Genomic DNA, 20,141 nt, shown 5'->3' on the forward strand with positions numbered 1-20,141 from the left:
CGACTGTGTGTCACAGATGTGTTAACCACATGCATTCTCATGCTGCCCTCCACCAAGGCCAAACAATTCTTAATTGGATCAGCACCAAATTTTTCACCTTGATACATTGAGCAGCCACAACATGATATGCCACTTACAAAAATGGTAGCGTTCAGTTTTGATTCATGTCATACTATGTTATTGTTGTCGTTGTTTTCAGGGGAGTTAAGCATGTGCTGCTTCACACTGACAGCTGGTTTTAAACATATGATGTAAATCAATTATTTCCATCAAAATAAAAAGAATCCTGATTAAAGACGCAAAAGCATTAACTCACTTTTCATCAAATGATGACAATATTGATGTGCCAAGGAGCCATATAATACATCGCTAAATGGAAACCCCTATCAGAATAGTCTTTGCACAATCATGCTAACTAACAAACAAACAGTTAATAAAACCCATCCTGCTTGGCGAAGGTAACCACAGTGGTGGCAGCTTACTACCTAAACCTATTTGAGGGACAGACCGAGAAGTCATCCTTTCAATAACCTCATTCCTTCAAGCCAGAGAGGCAGCCCACCCCTAAATAATAAAGTTTGATGTTAAAGTACTGCCATGCCCTCAGCAGAACATTTTGAAGGGATTTAAAAACTCGCACCAACCAAGTGAAGTGCAAGTGGGAACTCAACACAAAAACTTTAATGAGCACACATCTGAGTGAGAAGAGCGAACGAGACGCTGGTGGCACGCAATGTGTGACTTCATTTGCAGGCATGGCTTCAACATTTCACTTGCTTGGTGTTGTTGCTACACCGAGGTCTACTCTACTGGGAGCCTTTTCCGCAGCTTCCATATTGGTTATGCTTGACACCAGATGAATGCGTGATGATACAAGGGAAAGTTATTCTCACCTTGGATGACTATACAGGTTGAGAACAAACCTCCGACATCGACAAGATAGATGTCACCAGTCAGTTGAGCGTCAGAATTCACAGAATACAGTGAGAAGCCTCTCACTCACTTGTTGTCCATTTTAGCACGGGAAGAAAAGAAACACAAACCTGCCACTGAGCAGACACAATAATTGCTGAGCACAGTTGGGAAAAGTGCTTCAATTTGCGCAAAATACATCATAATGGCAGAGCGCGTGGTTCAATCAAGCGCTCGTGCGATGTTGGCGATGGTCACAGTTGGTGACCATAGGCCCTGGTTCTTTTGATTGCATGTGAACTCAACTTTAAGGGTGAAGGAGTTTCTTTGCCAGCCAATCGCAGATCACATACATGAACCAACCACGCTTGCATTCACACCTCAGATCTATCTAGAGTGTTCAATTTCTCAAACATGTAATTTCTTTCGAATATGGACAAGCGTGAGTCAAGATTCCATCATCGACTCTCAGAAAGTTTCGTGACGCCAAATCTGAACTGCGCTGTCCATTGTGCTGCAAGTCTCACAGCTTGAATTAACACGTTTCCCTACATAACTTGCAGAAAATCCTTAGCCTTACACTGAACCACGCTGCTCACTTGAGGGATGTGGGGAAAAAAAAAGGTGCTGACCGGTTGTAAGCAAGTACTGTTGGAGTTCAGAGCTGGAGTCCAATTTTAAGGAGAGACAATGCGTTCTGTTTACACTGAGCTGTTTCAGATGAGTGCTCCAGTTGGTTATTTACAAGGCCAGTGTATTTTATAACTATGTTGAATTTGAAAAAAAATAAATAAATAAGAAAATAAGAAAACAATTTTGTTCTATGAACTGAGATTGTATCTCAAATTATATCTGTGACGGGGCCATTTCATGAAACAATTTGGACAATGTCGCAATGTCCACAGGCAAATGAACACCGACTCTAATTATAATTTTCCATTACAAGTTCAAGTGCTCCCAATTATTCCATTTGTTGATTTAAATATGAAATGATTATGTTGGGACACATTTGGCCCAATACTGCCATTGCTGTCTTTTAATGTCATTCGGTGCAGAAACACAAAACAAAAAGTGTTGCATTGCTGCTAAATGTGAGCTGTAGGCACAAGCAGCTATTTAATTGCTCTGGGTGCTGTTTTATATTCCGACTGTGTCATCCTCATAATGTTCTGTCTACTTCTGTCTCTTGCCTAATATTTCACTCTGTCAGTGCACCCCTCTTTGGAATTATGATTAAAGCATAGTATTAAAACACGCACACACACAAATATATTGCAGTGGATCTAACTTTGGAAAGATAAATCTTCCTGCTTATTTTATCTGTTTGCATGACCTCCTTTGTGCTTACCTTCAACCTTTTTTGGCCCTCTTAGCCACCTGATGACAAGAGTTCACTCTCACCTAAATGTTTCAGCAGTTTTCTCACCACTGACCTGTGTTTCTGCCTTTTCAAATTCAAGTGTTTTTTCAAGGTGAGGCCTGTTGTCGTAAATTGGAGTACAGTAATCCTATCAGTAGTTCCCTATTGAGTTATATTGTTTAATACAAGAACTTTTCAGGGATTCCATCTCCAGTGATTAATTTTGAAATTACAAAAAATATTAACTTATTCATCGAAATAAATCACAGAATATGAAATAATTCATCAAAATCTGTTGAATGTAGCTTGTGTTGGGTACTGTTATGATTGATTTTTAAACCAGCCCAAATCGCAGTTTATTGTTGGTGCCAGATTTTTAAACTTGTCAAACTCGTCTTTTTTTTTTTTTGCGGGGGCGGGGGGGGGGGGGTTAAAAGTTTTGATGGTTTATGATAAAGTCTGAATTCACTTTAAAAAGTGTGCTTACATTAATTTCCCCGTAAAGTGGAAATAAAATTGCTTACAAATTTAACACAGCACAGAGAAGAGTGTTTTGAAAAAAGCCTGCGTAATTTGTAATGAATTAAAAAAAAAATCGGCAAGCATATAAAACACCATATACTGCTGGCAGCTTTCGGATGTTGTGAGCATCTCTACTAAATACAAAAATATAAACATGGCCTGCTTGACCTTCACCTGTTATAACATGTGCCGCTGTGTTTAATAAGCAGTTAACTTGACCTCAAGTCTTAGTTATGAGGAGGCACACACCAGAGTACATCCCCACTGGTTCAGACCTGGTTTGGGTTTTTTTTTTCCCCAAAGAAGTCGGTGTTTAATCTAGAGAAACGATGAACACAAAAAAAAAGGTGTTGAGATTAACACAGGTGATTTGCATGCTCTCTCTCTCTCTCTCTCTCTCTCTCTCTCTCTCTCTCTCTCTCTCTCTCTCTGTCACACACACACATACACTTCAAATATCAGAGCAACTCATGTGGGTATACGGTGCAAAAGTAAACATTATTTTGAGGCACCAGCACTTCACCTTAGGTTCTCTGTGGTTTCCACCTCCTTCACATTTGCTCTCAGGAGATGACGCTGTTTGCACCACTTCTCTTTCAGTGATCGCTGAAGTAAAGGCTGTCTATTTTTGTTATTCCCTGTAGGATCAGGATTATACAACGAAAGAGCTCTTTTGATGAGCTTTTTGTAGAATTACCTCCTCTCCACCAATTTGAGCTGACTTACAGGAGGAGCACACAGTCTGCATCTTTATGTTGGGGCACATATTTTTTCATGATATAGGTACAGAGATTTCTGAGGAGCCAATTGCTAGTGTGTAGTGTTTGTGGGAAAGGGGGTTTGGTGTTCTTGGTGATCGATGGTGTTGAGTGTGCCGAAATAATGTGGAGGAAAAGCAGGATAACAGAGGAGAAGAAAGGAAGGGACGATGGGGGTGGGTGGTGGGGGTGGGGGGGGGGGAGACTGAACTTTGGAGCCAAAAGCAAATCGCATCAGTAACTGCTACAGCCCGGGGTGAGGGCGGGATCAGTCAGCCGTACTATGCAAGTAGTATAATTAATTTTGGAGAGAAATATCAACCGATATAATTGAGCAGTCTCCACTAATGAAGATCCTCTGTGTTGTCGTTGGTGAGGCGCTAATTGATGGGAGAATAATGGGGTAAAGCGGATTTGGGGGTTGGGCTTGTGCAGGATATGATGATGGAAGTGCTGCTCGCACAGACAAGACCATATTTTTCAGCTTGGGTGCGTTCTGTTAGACAGGTTTTATCTTGTTTTGCCAGTGACTCACTGTCTGCTTTTATTCACACAAAAGCCCATGACTGTGTGTTTGAGAAGCTGCTTCACCATCGTTTGCCCTCACATGAAAGAACTTAGCAGAAAGGGTGAAAAAATAGGTCTCGCAGCAAAAAAGAAAAAAAAAATCACAGGAGTCCACATGATGGAGATGGAGGGAGTTTAGGGGTTGCACAGGTCGCGTTGGGAGTTTCAATTGAGGAAAGCGCAGGGTCAAGGATTTGTGAAGTGGGGGGCTGTGAGGAGGGGTGCTGGTGAAATCAGTTGAGGGAATAATAGGACAGCTAATTGGTTTTGACAAGTTTGGCGAGTTGGAAGTAATGTAGACATTTTTAAAGCCGAGACAAGAGAATATCCAGCAAACTATGAGATAATCAGGGGTACCATTCAGGAGCTGAATGAAGGACAAGAGTGTGTGTGTGTGTGTGTGTGTGTGTGTGTGTGTGTGTGTGTGTGTGTGTGTGTGTGTGTGTGTGTGTGTGTGTGTGTCTGTGGTGGGGGGTGGGGGGCTGGGGGGGGAGCCATAACTCAGGGCCTGCTCATGACCCTGATGGGTCTATGGAACAGGATCTGAGCCCTTGTACAGCCAAAAGGGGGCAAAAGACTGAAAGGAGCCAAAACGTTCTTTGAAAATTGAGAAGGTATTTTTTTTTCCTTTTTTAAATCTTTACTACTGCCAAGGACATGTTCTACACATATTTCTGTTTGGTTTTGATCGTAAGATTACGGAGAAAGTAAAGCACTATGTGGTACTGTGGGGTGGTTCAAGACAGATTCCATTCAGGTTTTTCTTATAAAAGTATAGCTGTCTTTTTACTATACTGCTTGTCCTCATTTGTCTCACAATGCTGGAATAAAGACTCTTCAAAGCACAGGGTCAAAGGTAGCCCAAAGTTGGTGGAATAGTTAACAGGGCGCTGGGTCCAAAAGAAAAGAGACCAAGCTAATATTGGGTTGAGGATTTGACCCAGTAAAATGGATTGAGATTCTGATCCAACAGGGGGTAAAAACTACCCACACTGCTGAGTTAAAGCTACCAGGAAATAGCTTATCAGGCTGTAGCAAAGGCTCAGCCTGCTCCTAAATTTAGTTGCCTTGAGATGTTCACGTTTATGCATTCAGGTACAGTATCGCGTTATTAGAGTCATTTTCTGTCTCCGGATTTGAGTCATGTTCAACCTCATTCGATATCAGATTTGTGTCCTGTAAATTCCTTTTACCTTTTACCTCATTGATGACCCCTTAAGCCTTGAGTTTCTGACAAAAACGTAACTACAACGAGGTGTGCTTGTTGTTTTGAGTTAATTCCGGCTCGTATGTTCGTGAGCCAGTTAGCCACATTAGCCCGCTAGCATCGGGCCACGGCGATTCGCGGTGATTAACGTGACAATATTGCATTGTTTGTTATTGTATGATGTCTTCACGGTGCGACGACCGCAGCTCCTTGCCGCATTGACGACCAAGGGGAATAAGTGTAGATAATTGGTGTGGTCCCGAGACAGAGCCATTACCTTGTCATTTATATATGATTCCGGCTACACTATGGAAACACCTACATGCAATTTAGAGTCTTCAATGAACCTAAAACGCATGTTTTCTGGTAAGGTGGACTTCCTGCAGGAAATCCAAGAAAGCACAAGGAGAACATGCCGACCCCACACAGGAATACCCAAGCCAAGATTGGTACACAGGACCGCTGAACTGTGAGGCTGTCTTGCTAACAGCTCACACGTTACTGTCGTCAAATGTGAGGATTCAACAAAAATGCTGAGCTTGACAGTATTTGACTGTTGGCAACCATTTTTTGATTCATAATACTGCCAACTACAGGCCTGGATTAGAGTATTGCGGTATTGATCCCAAATTATGTGATCATTCGTTATTAATGTTATTTTGAATCATTTTTTGCTGTTGCATTCCTTATACAGGTATTTAACTAAAGGGCAGTACGGTGAGCACATCTGTGCAACAGTTGTTCAAGATACCTGTTCTCGGCTCAGACCCTACAGTGTGGCTCTGCGCATATTTTTCCGGTGCTTGCGTGGGTTTTAATTGAGCACATTCCAAAAACATTCATGTGAGGTTACAGTAATGGAAGTTACCAACTTGCCTATAGGTGTGATGCGAGAATTTGGGGGTGTCTCTATGTGTCTTGCGTTTGGCTAGTAAGGAGAAATCATATGGAAACTTGATGAATTGATGGTGACTGAATTTTACATTTACATGACAATTACAGTGTTCTCTCACTCCATCCTAAATTGTTTGCAACTTATTACAATGTTTAAGCGATGGTTTTTGTCTGAATCATTACATTCTGTATGCATTTACTGCCATGCCCCTGTACAGTATGTGGGAAAGGAGACTTACAGTCCCTTTGCACTTTTCAGTCATTTATTGAACGCCGTGAGATCCCTCTTACTCACCCAGACACTACCATCGGCTACAGGTCTCATCCAGGCACTCACGTGCCGACTCACCGCCCCGTCACACCACAAGGCCCTGACTCTGTAAGGGACAGGTATACAAACGCTACCAAACATACAATATTTTTCACATGTCATGCTTGGAGTTCCTTTTCTGTGTTAAAATAGCTTTACAATAAGTATCTAAGTAGGATTATGTGTATTCTGATAAGTGTGCAAGTGGGAGATTGAAACCAATTTATTCATTTATTTTTTTTAATGGTCTCTCTATATCGCACATTTTCTCATATTTCTGAGGAGTCTGGATCATATCCCCCCTCAAGAAACAGCGATTCACTGTACTTAAAACAATGCCTTTACAATTAATTCTGGTTTAATGATGGCGGTAGAAAAAAAAAATTGGCCCTGATTCAGCCAAAGACAGTGGACATTATCGATCCACTGTGTGGACTCCTGTCAGGAAAAAGACATCGTCCCGCACGGCATGGTGTCACATCGGCTCCACTGTCAGCCTGTTTGATGGTCAGCTCTCAGCATCCACTGCTGAGACACACTGATACAACGCAATGAGGTGTTTAAACACCAATATAGGATTTACTGACTTGTAGGCTAGCAGGTGGTGGTAAATAAAGGCCAAACAGGTCTACTCCGCAAAAGATGCATTATGCACACAGAATTCCATTCTAATTTGAAATGAGTGTCAAGAAATGCAGTCAAGTTACAATTAAATATGCAGATCAAGGGGAGCGAAGCATCCTGCCATGATAGGCCTGAAAATGTGTGAAGTCACCAATTGAGATAATGACAAATGGTATCCTCAAGCCTGCTGACAGCTGCATGTCTCCAGAAGCCTTTTCAGATGGCATCGCAATGTAAAAAATATGCTGAGGGAAAAAGACATAAATGACTGATGTGAAACCGCATCATTATGAATAAGAAACAACAACACATTTGGACCAGCATCCGGGCTTTTGTACATTGGCAGATGAGTGACTGCACAGAAGTTCCCCTGGGGGAAAAAAAAAATCACATTTATCTAGCACGTAAATTATTTTAAAATAAATTAGAATGAAAAGCTTCTTAATATAGTTTCATTAGACATCATTGATGGTGTAGTAGTACTGTACTGTATTTTATCGATTTACATTGGACTATAGTTGGTAAGAGTAAGAAGTAGCGATCACCACCATGAAAAAGCAGAAACCTTCGCATTTGCGTCATCAGCTTCCTTCTCCTTGTTTTCCGTGAGACTCCATATCGTTCACATTAGTGCAGCTCCCCTCAAAGTAGCTGCAAGGATCAGCATGCGGTCAACTTGTGGCAGGCAAGGAGGGGAAAAAAAGAGAGAAAAAAGAAAATATTTAAGGCCTTGCTGCCTCTGTCGGCTTTCACCTCACTTCCCTGCTTGTTCTTGTTTGCACAGTCTTTAATCCTGGCCTCCAACACGAAACGGTCACAGGTTTTGACAGCAGACTGTAATGACCTAAGCTGTTCCCCGTGGGGGGTGAGGAGGAAGAAGTGAGTGAGCGTTTGAAGGATGAAAAATTGAGGTAGAATATTGTTTAATGAGAAACCATTTAGTATTTATTACCAGGTTTAATGCAGTTGCACAACACATTCTCCAGGGGACCGACCAATCTGTCATTTCTAAGTCTTATTAAGAGTGTGTACAGGCAACAAGTCCTCATTAACTCGTGTCTTGTTATATAGACTTACACCAACACTAGCCTAGTCGTGGTGCTAAGGTGTGGAAATATACACACGTATGACGTATTGTATGCATTTTCGGAAGTTCCGCTTGCAATAGTTTTAAGTTATGTCATTGTTGATTTTTTTTCCTTTTTTTAACGGAAGGCTACCAACAGTTTTGTCGGTAATGTAAATGATTTGGTCGTACATTAATTGTATATTGAAGAAATTGAGGCTAAATGGAGTGCAATTTTTGGCCACACCAAGGGCAGATGCTGTTGTTGCAGTTTCAACCGTTTTCAATGTGAGGAAGGCATGACATCGGCGACGGTAAGTTGAGCAGCAAACTAGTTAATCTATGGCACAGGTGTCAAACTCAAGGCACGAGGGCCAGATCTGGCCCACCGTGTCATTTTGTGTGGCCCTCGAGAGAAAATCAAGCATGTCGACTTTTCCATAATGCTTGCTAAAGTCTGAACCAAAATTTAAAATTGTCTTATGTACTCCATCATTACATAGATATTGCAAGCATTATCTCATTACGTACTTGTTACATTAATGTAAACAATGGCTGAACTAACCATTATTCTTGACTTCTGAGTTCAAAACTAGTTATCCACCAATTTGCTGTGCACTGTATATGTAATACGTGGAGGTGATCAAAACATTTATCTTTGTTGTGTGTAGTTTCACAGTAAACTTGAGCTCCAAGCTACTTTTTTGAAGATTTCTTCACAGTGCAAAATTGCTGCATGTTGTGAAGTGATCTAAGTTCAGTTCACCGCCATCATACACTGCTCATATCTTAGCATTTGCTTGCAAATCGAAGCAAAAAAAAAAAAAAAAAAAAATCAAGAAACCAACAGTTCATATCTCCAAAAACTTAAGCGGCCACACTTATTTTAGGGCATCACTGTATTAACAAATTAACAATCGGTTTTGCCAGCACAAGGATCCTTTTTTGGTAGACAGGCACACGTCCGCTTGGTGTAAAAACAGGCATATCTTCATTTTTGTGCTGGGGCAACTCCACATTGGGAATTTGGCAGACTGCGCTCGTCTCTATGGGGTTTCCAGCGGACCGAGGAAGTTTTTTACTGTTTTTTTTGTCTGTTTTTTTCTCTTTCTCTTTTTATTCTATCTCTTTTTTTCTCTTTTATTCTATCCCTTTTTTCTCTCTCTCTTTTTTCTCTTTTTATTCTCTCGCTTTTTTCTCTCTCTCTTTTTCTCTTTTTATTCTGTCGCTTTTTTCTCTCTTTTTTCTCTTATTCTGTCGCTTTTTTCTGTCTTTTTTTCCCTTTATTCTCTTGCTTTTTTCTCTCTCTCTTTTATTGTATTGCTTTTTTCTCTCTCTTTTTCTCTTATTCTATCGCTTTTCTCTCTTTTTTCTTTTTATCCTCTCGCTTTTTTCTCTCTCTCTTTTCTCTTTTTATTCTCTCGCTTTTTCTCTTTTTATTCCATCGCTTTTATTCTCTCTCTTTTTTTCTCTTTTTATTCTATCGCTTTTCTCTCTTTTTTCTCTTTTTATTCTATTGCTTTTTTTCTTTCTCTTTTTTCTCTTTTTATTCTATCGCTTTTTTATCTCTTTCTTTTTCTCTTTTTATTCTGTCCCTTTTTTGCTCTCAGTACACCTGACAATTTGGTGACAGAAAGTAGAGACTAGGCTTTAGACCCGGTGAAACCAGGTCCAAGTTGTGGCGCAGGTGGTGTCATGTGAATTTGGTGGATTTGATTCAGACACAGGCAGACAGATTGTACGCTCCGCTATTATGTGTCATGGATGCCATCGCATTTCATTCATAAATATATCTGTGCGCAAAGAACCCTCTGAATCATTGTATAAATAAATTAATTGAATGCATTATTAGAATTTTGATATATATTTTAAAAGCACCTCCCTGACCACGACACACCTAGAGTGTGTGTGTGCATGTGTGTGGCAGACACACGATCAAGAGTAGAAGGTGATCTCCAGGTACCCACTTTGCAGCGGCCGACTTTACATCATCCACAAGTGGACTGGGTGTCTCTTCTAAAGGGGACAAGGGGAGCTTTGATTAGCCGAGAAACAAGCTGGATGTGTTCACTCCCACAATGACTCAAACACTCTTTTCAACATGCGCCCAGCTACGAAAATACCAAAAGAAACAAACCTCCACCCATGCAAGCATTTTGATAACACGTTTGCACTAGACCAGGGCCCAATAGCTTTAATGCTTGTCTGCATTCACACATTTGTGTGTCGGGCTTCTCGTAATGCCTTTAGGGTCAGGTTCGCTAAAAGGTTTTACATTTTTAAGATGTTTGGGCTAATTAGACTGGATTGGATGTTTTAGTTTTAAAAATAAAATAATTGTAGAGCAGCAATGAAACAGTCCAGTGGTGAATAAACAAATTTGTGAAGTTTTATAACTCACTGAGAGGAAAAATACATTAGTCCCTAATTTGGGACATTTAAACCCACCTACACCTTCAAAAGATTTGCTGTGACTGCTGTTACAGTAATTGCTTTCTGCACATCCGCTGAAACTAAATGTCTGTCTTAATAAGGATTTGTCCATTGAATACACTTGACAGGCTTGAAGAAAGATTCGGCCTCAGACAGATGTGTCCTCTCAATGCATCAATTCATCAAATTCCTGAAACTAGATTTATAAGTGTAGTGAATTGCTTGCTTTGTTTATCAATGTAATCCCACCTCCTCCATGCTAGTTTTACCCCCTTCTGTTCAACAAGGCTCATCTCATTAGTTTCCATCTATTCACATGACAACTGGCTCACCACCTCCTTGTAAAGCCTCCAGCTTAGACAGACAAAAACTGCAGCCCTTGCTGGATCTGATGTTCAAATTATGAAGACCTACATATTCCCTCAGGGCTTAAACCTTTCTAGCCCAAATGAGATGGGTACATCTCAGACCTCACCTCCTCATAGACCAATCAAATGGATAAATAAAGGTTTAATTAAGAAATGGTCCTCAGTAGCTTACGGGGCTTGGGGATTGGTGACAAAAGAAAAGGACGACATAGATATATAGAAAAACACTTGTCACAAGAGACAATCCATAAGCTTCACCTTTCCAAAGCACAATAAAGGGATATGTATTTAATATCTGAAAGCTTATGTGAATGTCACCAGCCACATGGCCCTTTGTAATGAAATAAAAACAAAAACCCTCAATTACAAAGGCAATAAATTTTTTTTTCTTTTAATCGCCTTTTCCCAATGAGCAGACTGAAGAACGTATCAAGATTAATCGCTGTGGAAATGAATTCCGAGCATAAAGGTATGTCTCCTCAATATTACACTTTCCTCACGGCAGCAATTTTTCGACTGGTTAACGCTCTCTGTGCTGCTACCACCACTCCATGTGCCTCTGACATACCTGATTCTATTAGAAACAGTCTCTTAATTTGGATGCTACTGGAACATCTGCATGAAAGTATTCACAGCCACGCATGCAAAACAACCCACACACAGGAATTAACAAATGATTTCTCTCTCTCTCTCTCTCTCTCTCTCTCTCTCTCTCTCTCTATCTCTCTGAGATGCTGTGTCCTATTTTCGTAGGCATGCTCAGGTGTGCTTGGCGTAAAAACTAGCGCATCTTCATGTTTGTGCCGGCGCAAGTCTAGTTTACCTATGTTAGAGAATTTGGCAGAACACGTTTCAGACAGACTCCACTCTCCGCTGATATGTGGGGTCATCATATTTCATTCATAAATAGGACATCAGCCCTGCATCGAACCCTCTGAATCATTGCAGGAATCCATTTATTGAATTCATTATTGTTATTATTACCATATTATATATATTTTTTAAAGCACACCTGAACCATGGGACAACGGGTCTCTGTGTATGCGTAGGGGGGGTCAAAAACAATGTCCAAGTGCCCTCTTCACCGCGGCCAACTTTACATCAAGTGATAATCTTGTAATTATTTATAAATGTACTATGTGCATGGCGAGCTCCTATACGCACTCCAGGATGTGACAAACACAAGTACAGTATTGGCCCAAATATAAGACGACCCCCTCTTTTTCAACACTCAAGTTTGAAAAAAGACTTTTTGAACACCAAATTAATTTTTATACAGAAAATAATTACAGTACATCTGAAACAAATGATTATAACAATATATTTGAGATAAAAAGCATGTTATTTTGCCTCATTCAAATCTAAAGTGCAATCACATTCGTAAATGAATGGCTTCTGGTTTTTGAATCGTAAATTACATCATAACTAACCTCTCCTCAGCTGCCGGTTAACCTGGCCGATCTTCGACCCACTTTTCTCCAGATTGTCACTACGTTTCTCCATTTTCTCTTGTCTCTTCTATTATTTTCTTCTCTTTTCCTTCTTACCGCTATTTTTTATTTTTCTTCTTCGTGCTAGCGCTATTTTTATTTTTATTCTTCGTGGCAGGGGTTCACTTGGGCCTGGGGAGTCAAGTTCAGCATTCGCTTCATTTATATCTGGCGCCATCTAGCGTCGTGAATGGGTATAATGTCTAAACCCCCGAATATAAAACGACCCCCACTTTTTCAGTCTTATTTCAATGCAAAAAACACCGTCTTATATTCGGGCCAATACGGTAATTAAAAAAAGGAATTTTGTGCCATTTTGTGTGGACGTGAACACAGATGACTTGTTTCGCCGCCGATCGAAGCGGTTTTTTCCCAGTCTCTTGAAATACCACACACAAGAGATGCGCAGATACTGTAGTCCTTGACACGATCACACTGATTTGCTTGAGACTGGACAGATTATGTAAAGTTGGTCAGCGAAATCCCAGAAATGTGTTTCACTCTGATTGTGAAAATAGATTAAATGGATTTTAGAAATGTTTCGCCATTAAAAAAATGGCGTACCAGACAGTCTAGGTGGTCCTGAAAACTGATTACTGTATTTGATTTCTTAACAAGCTCCACTGGGTGATCAAAGAAGGAGTTAAAGGGTACACTTATGGAAAGACCAAACTTTAATTAAAAAAAAAAAAAAAAAAAAAGAAAAAGTCTAATTGTCCATCTTTGTACTGTGGATAATATCACCCAAGTTATATATTATGTTTTACAAAAACAAGGACTTGATTTGACATTGTTTCAAGAACTTCCCCTCTGTGGAGTGTATGCAGCTTCACTTTGTCCCTTCCCTCGAGCCGGCTGGCCTCACAGAAGGTGGGCCAGTTAGTTATATTTCAAAGTAGCTCAGGCAGGGGAACACACATTAAACACAATCCTTCCTCTCCTCTCTTCGTTCTGGCACACCCCCTTTCTTTCCTCTTCCCTTTCTCTCTATATTTCTCCTTTTCCTCATTTCACAGACTAAAAAGCCTTTCTGCTCCTTCGTCCGGAGTCCGGAGGTAGATCACTTTAATTCTGCTTCACAGATCTTTTTCAAAAAGATCCAAGACCCGGGGACCTCAGAACCATTGACCGTTGGATGAACTCGGGCCGACCAGCCAGGTCCTGGACGCTTGTAACATGGCCATCATCTCACACGCTCTTATTGCCCCCCAAAGCATGTTATGCCCCCCCCCCCCGCCCCACCCACCTCTTTCCTCCCTTGGCCTCCAACGGCATGAGAATTTGCAGTGTTTGCAACCACTTGTCGCACTATCTGCTCTTGTTGGCTGTCACTTTGCACAGAGAGGCCGCTTAATGATTTAAAGGAACATGACCGGCATATAACTCATTAAGTAGTTTTTGGAGGGAGTGCATATTGTAAAGACAGTCAGAATGAGACGTGCCTCTGAATGTTAATTTCTTTGCGTACCGTAAGTAAGGAGAGCAATCCATCTGTGTCATTTGTGTAATATTCTCTCCATTAGAACACACTCAAATATGCATTATTTATAATTGTTTGTTGCCAGTATTTACGATTTGACATCAGCTTCGTTGCAGTTTGCCGTTATCACAAACTGGCCATGCATTCCAAGTCTATAAACCGGTGCTTTACACAGGCAGAAAGATGAAATGCAGTGGGTTTATTTCCCCTTTTATTTTTTCCAATTCCTTAAAGGGCAGGTGGCGGGATTTGTGGTGATAATGTCTCTGGGTGCCTGAGATTTGGGAATAAAACCCATTCCGATAGAAAGCGCACAACTGCTATGGTGATGACCTTTGCGTAGAAGACATACTGTACGTGGGTCGTACGCTGACTGACATTGTAACCATGTGCATGCTTCGATTTATCTATGTGCTTGAGCCATTTTTTGCATTTACAGATCTGCCTTCAAATGGAGAAGGCCAGCCTAGAATCTTGATATTTTTTATACCGCGTATCCTGTTGAGGATCACAGGGAGCTGGTTGCCTATCCCAGCAAACTATGGGCAAAAGGCGAAAGTAACCTTGGATGGTAGCCAGTCACTCACGGGGCGGGGACATTGAACCAGCGAACGATTCCATTTCATCAACGTCACTCAATGCAAATTGAACATGCGCTGCCTGCACAGGAGTCTGGCGAGTAAACCACTACACCATCAGTTTCTTCATCCTAGAATACTACACCCCATAGGCATTTCTTGCCCATTTCCTGGGGTGCTAAAACACCCATAAATAGAATACCAGCATACTGTGTAGAAAATATACATAGATATGTGGCTGGTGTTTTTCCTAGCTTGGAAATGTATCAGGTAGTCACAGACAACACTGTCCTCTGAAGTGGAATGAAAGAAGCGAGCTGCTGTGCGCCATGTGCAAGACTTAATACAGTATTAAACCAAAGGAACTATTGACAAGTTAACTGACTGGATGCCCATGAACATTTTAACTCATATTAGGACACATAGAGAGGGAGGAGCGAAGAGAGGATTTTAGTAAATGTATCATATCACTGTGGATATACCTGTAGAAAACAGATTTTCAATTTTTTCTTCCCTACAAAGAATGGCTGAGAGTAGACTGTGGGGAATAATTTCATACAGTTACATGTAAAAATTATCATTTAGTTTGGAAATGTAGGTCAGTACTTTTGATATATCTTATAATGTTTACACCAACAGAGAAGGCCTTGTTAGCCTAGACGGCTCACCACCAGAGTTGTGTGAACATTGTGTAGATTGTGAGGCCAAGGAGATGTTTGAAGTCACGGACTTTGGGCAGTGGAAATACTGTAGTTAACGGTCTCTCCCCAACTGGGAAGTGTAATCTCTTGCTGTCAAAGCTACCTCGTATTCATTTTCATTCTTTACAATTAAAAGAACTGTTTTAAAATCAAGGTTCCACTTTTCGTCCATGTTGAGGACAAGTACAGGTGTTGATTCAATTCACGAGAATTGTGTGATGCTTCAACAATTCACTGACCCATGACTGTAACAACGTCTAAAGTGAGTCCCTCAAGCAGTCGAATGAAATGAACTGAGAGTATAAGTAAAGCAAACTGCCAAAAATGAAATATCACGACTGACATTCTCAACAGGTAACTTAGAGACACACTGGTCAGTTGGAATTCGAACTGTAGGGGGAGGTTGGAGCGTGCATGTAGAAGTTAAGTGTGGTTAGACTGACTCCCAGTGGTCCTTATGTGAAAAATGCACAGCTCTTGCATTCATACAGCAAATTATGCCCATTTCTGTCTGTACTTTGTTTTTAAATGTCTTTAGTTCTTTCTTTGAAATGCTTTTAAATGTTGTAAAGTTAATCATGAGAAGCATTTCAGGGTTCATGGATTTGTATTCGTTTTAACCAATCTGTTCAGCTTCTGTTATTTAACATAAGAGAAAAGTGGGCCTATTCTTCTTTCAGTACGCTCACCAAATTGGGTTTAGACAGTTCCGTGAAAACATAACCCAGCTTTTAATGTTTACTTGCAGGAACGTCTAAACATCGTACAATTATGCATTTAGGTTTATATTTGTGTGTTGATATGATACCTGCATTTCGCTCAAATAACACTAAATTGAGAAAACATACAATGAAATAAGGACACCATGAATATAATTGTTCGTAAATATGTCGTTTATTCATGAAGACATTACAAACATGAACACAGCATTTACTGGGCATTGAATTAATGCCGTACAATTCTACAATCATCCGGCAGCACTGATCCACTATAAATTCTGTTTTGTAGAATATACATAGGTCGAGAGAGAGACTACTTGCATCTGCTTTATTGATTGACAAACAGTTGTGCTTTCAGTATTTAAGTGTAGCTTTGTGTTTGTAGTGTTTCAACAAACACTGCTGGCGAAGGCAGTGGATGCACATACAGTACCCAGTTTTGTGTATGTACAGCATTTATGGCTCTCACTGACTGTAAAAGCCTCATGCGTGCGACACTCCTGGTTACAGGTTAAAGGCTTATGTGGATTTGCAGTTTGTGCTAATGACTATCTCTCCACATTCCGAAATAGCTCATTAAACGACCGTGAGTCGATGATGTGATGGCACACCAACCAACTTGTACTAATTATTTCATTTTTATCAACGCCTGTGAAACATGCCGAACGCTCTCGCTGTCCGCTTCAATTCCCGTGCGAACACCAGGTAAATGTTTGTTACATGATATTTCAGCACTTCCCTTCTTATCTTATCGGCTTAAGAAAAGGCACACGCCAGAGCCACGTGAGATCTTCTTAATGGCTTTAATCTTATGTGGTGTGCATAATCCAACCCGGCACACTTCAAACAAACTCTTCCCAACAACACATGTTGTAAATATATCTGTCAATGGCATTTTAATGGTAGTACAGTAAGTATGCTGAAGAGTATATTTTAGCTGCAACCACAGTCGAAATACTTGCTAAAGTCATTGTTTTCAAGGTCTACCAGAAAAAGCAGCGGGACAACCAAGTTAAAATCAACAAGAAATAGCTGAGCGGGTGCAGCCGGTCGGCGGCGTTTGTGAAATTGCAGTCGCTGCTGTAGCAGCAGTGAACTCTATAGCTCTGACTGTTAGCTTGTCTGCAGAAGGACTTGTAGGAGCAGGACTTCATCACCCCACCTGACAACAGAGAATTCAGTCACGCTCGCTTAGCTTTTGTCTAATTTGATTACCGGTAAGTACAATGTGAGTTAGGGTTTAATGGCCCAGAAAGGCATCAAGAGGTAAGTAATTAATTGATAAGGACAATTATAATCAGAACATCAAACTGATATATTTTCATAACTAACGTGGGGTACACACTTACAAATTTTTAACATCTTAACCCGTTTTTTAAAATGTGAAAAAAAAACAAACCACCCTGTGTGCTCTTCTCATGTGTAATGTACAGTACGCATGAAGACCAAAACTGCACACGTAATGATAACTCCAGCAACAATGTGAATCTCCTCCCCGAAACCAGGGGTCTGTCGTAGGAGAAAGAATGACCTTGTATCTGGCAATTGTACTTGCTTCAGGTCACTTTCTCATTGACTAAAGTTCAGTTTCGCATCATAATCGGCCGAACTTGGTGTTGACCACGCGCATAAGGATCTGTGATTGTGAAATACTGAACACATTTAACATTTACGATTGTTAGCGACACCAATTTACGGATGTATTGGGCAGGGGAAAAAATATCCTACCAAACCCCAAACAAGCCACGCGACAGGATAACTGGGAATCTTTTAGAGACACGAGTGAATCGCAACTTTGCTGCCTTTGATCAGAATGAAGGAATTAACTCGGGAGGGAAAAATGCTACATTTCTGTCAGATTGTGGGTAGCCTATATGTGTGTACCCCATTTAAAGTGATAACATCTTTTGATAATGTATTAAAAAAAACAATTAAACAATGCGAGCATAAATTGTATTCAATAAATACTAGACAGAACTAATAAGTCTTGTGTACTAGAAATGTCCTTTGACGGCTGTATAAAAAACAACTCCGGCTGGGATGATGACATAGGAGGCTTGCTGTTGCTGCAAAATAATTCTGAACTATGACAAGCATCAGCGAGAAGGGGTCAAAATGCCACACTGCATGCCTTTCGGATTTACTGCAATTTTCAAATAAAGGTGAATAAAGAAAGAGAGGTAAGCCTCCAAAGCTTTCCGAGGGAAAGAAGTTAAGAAAACAGTGGGAGTCTGCAGTAGGAAGAACTCACTGCTGCGTCTGGCTCTAAATGACGGGTATGACACAAAACAAGCATTTGAACAGGGGTGTGGAGACTTTTTATATGATCGAACCGTATGTCTGTCCAAGGTTGCCATGGCAATCGCAGAGCTGCATGTCAGAGATATTTTGAAGGCAATCTACTGAAGAAAATGGATATTGAAAGAAAAATGGCTTCATGCTGTTCTAGATGTATTTCAAGTTTCTAGATTATTGCTGATGTGAATTCAGTTTGGACTTTATACACCATTTGAAAAACAAATGATTAAATATGCAACGAGAATATAAATAATAATGATATGTAATATATACGCAAATACAAACTTTTTTTTTGTAGCGACCAAGGTTGAAGTACAAAAAAAAGCTGACACGCTGTCAGTGTTGGACTCACTGTTTTGGCCCACCACCACGGCACAGGCATCAGAGTAGCTGGGACATGTTCTGGAGCCTTGGCGGTTGCAGTCTTCATTATTTGAGCCCATACACGTGTAACATTGGAGAGCCATGCCTGGAGAAAACACAACAGTGAAGAGAGGGAGGAGTACTTTTAAAAATGTGCTGAATCGTTGCATATTCATTAAGGACTTGCATGGGAGTGAGATTTGAGTACAAATATTATTGAACCCAGATTCCAAGTAACACTAGCTTTTCATTCATTTGAAACTAAAACACATCAGCTACAACTTGACCCCAAAAATAAAGAAATCCTTTGACACAATTAATTGTATGGCTGATAGCGCCAGAGCTGGCTCGCTAATTAGCTAACATCGACAATTGCTAAGGGCGCTGTGGTTTCCAGTGCCCCGAACCGGCCTGCAACGAGGTTTGATCAGGCCCGGAGGATAATTTAAAAGTGGAAAAATGCATAAAAGAAACGGAATAAATATTTTTAATAAAATACAATTCATGGAATATCCGCTAGGGGGACACACTGTGTTGATCAGAGGAAAATAGAACATTGTTTTGATCAGAGAAGAAGACAACAGCAGCCTCAGTCTGTCACTGAGACAGACCCATGACAGCAGACGCTATCAAGGACATGTGAATACTTTATTCTTTACACATATTATAGCACTCTCCTTTGTTTGTAAAGTGTAGGCAGGGATTACATTTAGATTTTATATGCTCGTGTAAATGGTTTAAAAATTCCTTTCTTTATAAATCTCGTTTAATCTTGCATTACTATATTTTCAACACCAATTACTTGTTAAGGTTTTGTGCCTTTGTACAGTCAGTGGGATCAGTTGCAATGCATATACAGTCAAACCTCGGTTTTCATCCATAATCCATCCCAGAAGGCTGTTCGAAAACTGAAACCATGCTCTTTTTTAAAAACAAAAATGTTTATTGAACACGTCTGCTCACAATGGAAAGCTGCACGAGGAAGCGTCATTTCCTCGTGGAAGGAAGGCGAGAGGAGTCAAATGGTGCTCAGTGCACTCAGTTTGTTCGAGAACTGAAATTTCTTCGTCATCCGAGGCATAAAAAAAACTCAAAACTTTTGGTCGAAAACCGAATTGGTCGAGAACCGAGACGTTCGAAAACCGAGGTTTGGCTGTATGTGAATGAGAAAAATAAATTGCACATTTGTCGAAGGAAATCTTCGGTGCTTCAGGAAATGTTTTGGAAAAGACATGTTCATTAAATTTCAACATTTTCCTAGTGTTCTTGTGCATCTTTAGACCAAAACAAAGGAAAGACATATTATTTTGGTTATTTATAGCAGAGTATGGTATAATTTTTAATGGTCCGGCCCACTTGACATCTACCGATGCCCTATGTGGCCCACAATGTGAAATGAGTTTGACACCCATGCTATACATGGTCGTTTTTTTCGGCTAAAAACGCCTTCCTATACATGGTCGTTTTTTTCGGCTAAAAATGCCTTACTAT

General features: G+C 40.5%; 1 protein-coding gene across 4 annotated transcripts in view; it reads right to left on the bottom strand.

Annotated features, from left to right (window-relative positions):
- Window positions 1–10,686: 10,686 nt before the first annotated feature.
- The window catches only part of ly6pge (lymphocyte antigen 6 family member pge), a 16,432-nt gene continuing 6,977 nt past the window's right edge, over window positions 10,687–20,141 (bottom strand). For 2 of the 4 annotated variants that reach the window (XM_019870712.1, XM_019870711.1), the window contains exons 2-3: window positions 18,640–18,756; window positions 16,153–17,151 (exon numbers count right to left, since the gene is read on the bottom strand). In XM_019870712.1, the coding sequence (XP_019726271.1) occupies window positions 16,973–17,151; window positions 18,640–18,756 (296 nt within the window). In that variant the 3' untranslated portion in view covers window positions 16,153–16,972. Of the gene's footprint in view, window positions 10,698–14,942; window positions 14,954–16,152; window positions 17,152–17,780; window positions 17,792–18,639; window positions 18,757–20,141 lie in introns of those variants that run through there. The other 2 variants (XR_002168320.1, XR_002168321.1) reach the window with 2 other exon arrangements.

This window comes from Hippocampus comes, unplaced genomic scaffold (assembly GCF_001891065.2).
Source record: "Hippocampus comes isolate QL1 unplaced genomic scaffold, H_comes_QL1_v1.1 scaffold76, whole genome shotgun sequence".
NCBI classification, from domain to species: domain Eukaryota; kingdom Metazoa; phylum Chordata; class Actinopteri; order Syngnathiformes; family Syngnathidae; genus Hippocampus; species Hippocampus comes.